The sequence below is a fragment of the Artibeus jamaicensis genome, unplaced genomic scaffold (genome assembly GCF_021234435.1).
Source record: "Artibeus jamaicensis isolate MK-2021 breed Jamaican fruit bat unplaced genomic scaffold, CSHL_Jam_final contig_233, whole genome shotgun sequence".
Taxonomy (NCBI): domain Eukaryota; kingdom Metazoa; phylum Chordata; class Mammalia; order Chiroptera; family Phyllostomidae; genus Artibeus; species Artibeus jamaicensis.
In genome coordinates, this window is record NW_026521486.1 from 64,975,616 (window position 1) to 64,982,483 (window position 6,868).

General features: G+C 42.3%; 1 protein-coding gene across 1 annotated transcript; it reads left to right on the forward strand.

Moving 5' to 3' along the window:
• The first annotated feature begins 4,357 nt into the window (after nucleotides 1-4,357).
• LOC119039407 (cytochrome c oxidase subunit 7B, mitochondrial-like) lies at nucleotides 4,358-6,548 on the forward strand. Its single transcript, XM_037132146.2, has one exon. The coding sequence runs from the start codon at nucleotides 4,963-4,965 to the stop codon at nucleotides 5,302-5,304; it is 342 nt and encodes a 113-aa protein (XP_036988041.2). The 5' UTR covers nucleotides 4,358-4,962; the 3' UTR covers nucleotides 5,305-6,548.
• The last annotated feature ends 320 nt before the right edge of the window (nucleotides 6,549-6,868 follow it).

The following is a 6,868-nucleotide window of genomic DNA, read 5'->3' on the forward strand; positions in this document are numbered from 1 at the left end:
ACTTTCTACACACCAGCATCAATGCAGCCATTACACTGGGTGGTAGTTGTTGGTTTGCAGGTCTTTTTAAAAAAATTTTTTTAAATTTATTTTTAGAGAGAGGGACAGGAAGAGAGAAAGAGAGGGAGAGAAACATCAATGTGTGGTTGACTCTCATTTGTCCCCAACTGGGGGACTGAACCTGCAACCGAGGCATGTGCCCAGACTGGGAATTGAAACAGCAACCCTTTGGTTCACAGGTCTGTGCTCAATCCACTGAACAACATCAGTGAGGGCTGGTTTGCAGGTCTTGCAGAGGAAACAATCATGTTTTTTCACTTTAGGATCATCCTCAGTGTTAATACAGTGCCTCTTATAGAGAAGATATTCAATCAACTTGTATTATTTATTGCATTAATTAATGGGCAAATTCCTAAGCTTTATAGCTAGTTATCACACAAGACCTTTTTCTATATATAATTACTCATAGATAATTTCTTGGCAATTGAAGTAGAAAAGATTTTCCCCTAACTATAAATGAAGTATTAAATTATACCTTCAAAATTTTTTTTACCTACATTAGCACGAGGAATCCTGTGTCTTGAACACGTGGCCTTATATCTAATTTATTGTAGACGTCCGAGTTAAGTTTCAGTAGAAAATTATCCTCTCTCTGTTTAAAATTCTAGGCTATCACCCTGGCTGGTGTAGCTCAGTGGATTGAGTGCAGCCTGCAAACCACATGATCGCAGTTCGATTCCCAGTCAGGTCACATGCCTGGGTTGCAGGCCAGTTCCCAGGAGAGGATGCACGAGAGGCAACCATACATTGATATTTCTCTCCCTCTCTCTTTCTCTTCCCCTTTAAAGATAAATACATGAAATCTTTAAAAAAAAAACTCTAGGCTATCATTTGTAATTGTTCTCTAATGTTTGAGAAACACATCCTTCCACAATTGTGGTTGTTTTCTGCATGTAACTTTGTGGAGATTTCTTGGTGTCATTTGTAATGTAAGAATCTTTTTTTTTTAAAGATTTGATTTTTTTAGACAGACTGGAAGAAAGGGAGAAAGAGAGGGAGAGAAACATCAATGTGTTGTGACCTCTCATGTGCCCCTTCCCCCACTGGGGACCTTACCTGGTCCATAACCCAGGCATGTGCCCTGACAGGGAACTGAACCAGTGATCCTTTGGTTCACAGGCTGGTGCTCAATCCACTGAGCCACACCAGCCAGGGAAGAATCTTATTTTAACACAAGCGCTCAAGAGAGGAGAGTAACACCTTAACTGTAGGTGAAATGCATCTTTGTACACCATGAATTTATCAATTTTTTGAAGGTCTACATTGTACATGTGAGGGTGTTTCTCACTGAGAAAGTAGAGGAATAGCTTGAAAGGAATATCAGCCCTCAAAGAGCTCATAATGACAGATATAAGGACATTGTCACAGTAAACCACAATGACTGACAGTCAAATAATCATGCGATTGACATATGTGCGTTATAATCACTGAGTGCCCTGAGTTCAGGGCCGTGTGCTGTGGGTGCAGAGGAGGTCGGAGGAGAGAGAAATTGGGGGTAAAGAGGCTACTCAGAAGGCCATGTCAGTAGTCCCCCCGTGAAACTCAGGTCCACACCAAATGCCATATACCACAATACAGAGGATATCGTGAAGTGTGATTGAATTTCTTACATGAGGAAGATATTTTAAGTGTTTAGGTTTATTTTTATCTCCAAAATTGGTACTTGTGTGTGTGTGTGTGTGTGTGTGAACTTTTCTATTGTAGAATATAACACACTTTTTTAAAAACTTGAAAATATCTTTAACTTGCCAGATGTGGGAACATCCATTCATTTTTTTAAGCGGTTAGTTTACCAGTCTAATTTCCTCTTTAAATGAAAGTCGTTTTAAAGCAGCTGTAAGGAAACTATTTTCCAAAATACATGTGTGTGAAACTGACACCAGTCCCGTCATCTTCGGGTAAGGTCCTTGTTAGGCCCGTGTGTGAGGGGCGCTGTGTTTGTGAGCTCAGATCCTGTTTGACTTGGAACTAGACCATTCCGTTCCCGTACCAGCAGTCAGCCACCTTACAAAGCTACAATACTGACTTGAGGTGGGGTGGGGAGGGTGCGGGGGGGGGGGAGGGGGAGAGGAGGGAAGATAGTGCGGCTGCATCCCAAACAGCTTGGAGTGATGACAACAGGGAGAATAGCATCAACTGCAATGAAATGTGTATGTATCAATTATTGTTACTGAGAGGTTAAGCATATTATCATATTGTCAAGGGTAGCAATAAAGTTTCTGTTTGTTGAGAGGGAGAAAATACAACCTGCGTATATGATCTTATTCCTTTATTTTCAACAATTTTGTCTCTCCTCCAACATTTTGTGACATTATCAGCGGTAATTTAAAGATTAAAATCACTGATTTCTAGTTCAATGAAAAGAAGGGTAACAAACATGCAGTTGCATTGGCACAAATGAAAAGAGCGTAGAGAACACACCTAAAGCTCTTACTCCATAAAGAAATGGCCCTGGCTGGTGTGGCTCAGTGGATTGAGCACAGGCCTGTGAACCAGACAATCGCAGTTCGATTCCCAGTCAGGGCACATGCCTGGATTGCAGGCCGGTTCCCTGCAGGCCAGTTCCCTGCAGAGGATGCACTAGAGGCAACCATACATTGATGTTTCTCTCCCTTTCTCCTTCCCTTCCCCTCTAAAGATAAATAAATAAATTTAAAAAAAAAGAAATGAAATTAGAAAACTCCTTTGAAAAGAGGAAATTAAAACAGGAACATTTCCACCTATTTGCAAACAAAGTTGCATTTCATCACATGTTTGAAAAATCAGTTAGCCATTTCATTATCATTTCTCAATGTCAAATGTCCAATGATTGTATAAATTGAGAAAGGATTTTTGTAACCTGACCAAAGTGGGAAGGAAAACATTTGTTTCAAACATGAAAAGGGGATGTGAGATCCAGCCAAAGTTCTACTGACTCCGGAAGCTTAAAGATAATGGAAGTAACAGAGTGTTCAGAAAGTATTCATAAAGAAATCAAAGCCACCCAGAATTATTTTATTGCTTGCTCACACACCAACATAGTGATTTTTAAAATAGTTTCCAACTGTTCAACGGCATTGCTTGGTGTTAGAGCAACCTCCTAGAGAAAACCCACACTTTTGAAATAAAATATATAAAAAAGGGGTTGCACAACTACACCAGGAAATAAATTCAGATAAGAGGCAGACAAAGAAGTTATAGCATGTCAATAGAGTTTCTTGCCTTTCACTTCAATTTTTAGGAGCTAACGTAGCGAGTGCACAGAAGAGACCCCACAGTGGGCCTGAACCTGAACTCCAGCTTCACCACTCACTGGTTATATTTCTTTGGGCAAGTAACTTTTTTCTCTGGGGCACGTATTTTTTTACATCTGTAAATGGAAATAGTGCCTACCTATAAGACCCCTGTAAGAATTATAGGTAATGTGTATTAAGTGACTGACACTTTGTAAGCATTCAATAAACAAAACTAGTATGATTTACCTTTCCTTTTTCCTTTATCTCTGGGTGATCACCAATCTTGATGAGTCAAACCTCCTAAATATCTCTTGGACCCCAGGGTTTTCTCCACACCATACCATCACCTGCAGTCCCCAAATCCAATCTGCAATCTAGGATGATTCTTTTATTTTAATCCTCACCGAAGGACATGATTATTGATTTTGGAGAGCAGTTGCCTTCTCATACATGTCCTGACTGTGGACTGAATCCCCACAACCTAGCCACGTGCCGTTATTGGAAATCAAACTCACAACCTTGTGGATTATGGGACGACACTCCAACCAGCTGAACCACACTAGCTAGGACTAGGGAGATTTTTTTTAAAGCTTTTAATCCTGTTACTCTCCAGTTTTTTACTGAGGAATAGTTCCCCATTTTCTTGGGAATCACATTTCAAATCACCCTGCTCTGCTCAGTCCTGCAACCTCATTCCTCTTGCCGGTTTTTACCAGGCATCCTAGATGGAGCTTCCCTCAGTTCTGCACAGCAGACTGAGCAGACAGCAGGAGTTGAGGCAGAGAAGAGGGCGAGTGCGTGGAAGTGGCAGGCAGGGTAAAATCTCTGTAACTGGTAGGACAGCACATGCACATTTTACTAGGCTAGTGCTGTTCATCAGGCTTAGTGGTTGAGTGACGGCCTTCAAACACAGTATGTGTACCTCTTGCTAGAGACTCAGTAGCACAGTACTGATTGGCACTACAGTAGAAATCATTCCTTTGGTGCATGTTAACTTGTATTATTTCCTCTAGGTATGAACCGGTTAGTTACCTGACTCAAAAGTCAACAGCAGCAAGACCACACAGTAAGTTAAGTGCACAAGTTAGATGACTTCTGGAGTTTGGATGGTGTCAGGACACCCAGGAAAGAAATTATCTTGCTATTTTGCAAAGAGCAGGAGTTTAAATTACAGGGATATTGAGAGCTGAAAGAAAAGAAAGTGATCACTAATGCTTGGGGAAAAAATACGCTAGTCTGGACTAGTCAAACCCAAATTATTTACCCTCCAGCATCCCATGCACCTGAGGGGCCATCAAAACTGCACTTTCGGATTGGGGTCGAGCCCTGCTTCTCGGGCAGGAAATGTTCCTCCAGGAAGTCACCCTGCCTCTGCCGGACCTGCAGGGAGCAGCTGCTAGGACCGCTGGTCGTTTCCAAGGCTGTTACACAGCCCAGTGAAGGGTAGCAGCTCCACTAGTTGGGTGAGAAATTACTTCACCTTCACCTCTCAGCCCCTGGAAAGCAGGAAGGTGTTGTTTGTCCTCTACCCTTGGCTGCCACCCTCCCAACTCGCTCACCTCTGCATAGTCTCCTGGGAGCCATGCTGCCACAGCGGAGATGACACTGGTTCTCTGCATCCCTGAGCCAAACTCTTCAGGGGCAGAACCAGTGCAGCTGCCCTGACCATGGTCTCCCAAGGTTCTTAATGGCTTCAAAGAAATGGAGGTTCTTTGCAAGGGTACTTGACATGAAGTTCCAACAAACCAGCAGTTGCAGTTGCTGCAATTCTGTCTTCAGCTTCACGATGTTTCCATTGGCCAAATACACACTAGGTCTTTTCCCAGTTCAAAGCATTCGGCAAGTAACGGCGAGGCAGACCCACCAGAAACAAACACCTGCTTTCCATGACAAATATGGCAACACTCTATTAGCTATGAGGGTGACTTTCTGTGTTGTTACATGGGCATATATAGCAACACAAGTTGGAGTAGAACGGAACCTGTCCCCTACTGGCAGAGTCACCCTAAAGGAGTGGGGAGATCAGTAATCATCCCAGCTGGTGTACTAATGAATTGTGTCAAAACCAACTCCTAATTGATGCCAAGTGAAAGCACTGTATACCCATTAAAATATGGCATGATTGAAGAAAGCAAGTACATTTGAAACCTAAAAAAAAGGGGAACCACTTCAATGGCAAGTGATTATTTCTGCTCTTTGACAAAACCCATGCCCACGCCTCCTTCCAACAACGCAACTTTAATTGGCCAGTGTTCGTTATTTTTGAAGCCTACTTTGTTTCGTACAGTTTTTCATATTCCTCATAAACTAATACAAAGAGATTTTAATGATTTCATACTAATGGAGAAACCAGGATTGCCGAAACAACCACAAAAACAGCGATGGCACGAATCATAGTGAAACAAGACTGTGAAGACGGAGAGGTCTGTCCCAATTTTCTGGGTCACTGAAAACCAAAACACCTAGGCTTACCTCTGGGGTTAGTGGTGACCCAAATCATGGAACCAGAGAGTCATTTCAGGAAAGCAGTTTCATCTCTAGGACTCCAGACACCCCTTCCTTCATGCGCTCCAACCACATTCTGATCAGAGCAGGCAAGTCTAAATCAAATAGTCTAGATCAGCAATGGAGTAGGTATGAATTTGCCATACCATAAATGGGCACAAGAAACATCACTTTGCTTTATTTTTCTAAATCAAACAAAATTTAACTCTAAGCCCTAATTCCCCGAGTGGTGAGGCAAGGAATCTTTTTCAGCTTCTTTAGCTGATCCTGTTTTAACACATGTGGAGCTGCCCAGGAGCTACAAAGTCCTGAAAACTCGAGGAAGACCTTAGAGCTTCGGTCCATCATGGTCACACCAGAGCTGTTCATACAGGGGTCACTGCCCAAGCAAGCTGTTGCCATTCGTTCAAAGGCAGGACGCTCCTTTTCTGAGATTCAGGGAGTCCTGAGGCAGGAGAGTTAGTGTTCAATTCTCCCAGCAGCTACGTGCCCTCCAAGAGACCCCTTGCCATGGGTCTCGACCCCATAGGGAAGTGGGATGCAGGCCCTGACACCCTTCGAACCAGGAAGTCCAAAGATCTGTCATGCTAGATCTAGCCAAATTCACTTCCTCAATACCACGGCCTCAGTGAACCTCCTCCCCAATTCTTCCTCCCCCCGCAATGGACCTGGTCTCCTGGACAAAAGCTTGCATGAGACTAGTGTTCCAGGACCTTGGCAACTTGTGTTTTATTCCGAGAACTATAATGCTATTCTTATAAGAGCTTATTTCAGTCTTTAAAAAAGGAAATTATGCAATAAAAACAATTCTACCAAAACAGCATTGTACTGAGATATTCTCTTGGGTTACTTTTTATATAGCAGAATAAGAATTAATTACACAAGACTACATGAACTAATGAAGGTTTTTTTTATAGCTTTTAAATGACTCTTTGTTTAACATAATAAACAAGAAGTCTAGATGTTCTAGAAAATAATTTTTTTAAATAGATTTTATTTATCTTTAGAGGGTAAGGGAAGGAGAGAGGGAGAGAAATATCAATGTATGGTTGCCCTCGTGCATTCCCTACTGGGAACTGGCCTGCAAC

Bases quoted from the DNA above. Each gene is read 5' to 3' on its own strand.
- LOC119039407 (XM_037132146.2), top strand. From the start codon at position 4,963: ATGGCTTCAAAGAAATGGAGGTTCTTTGCAAGGGTACTTGACATGAAG.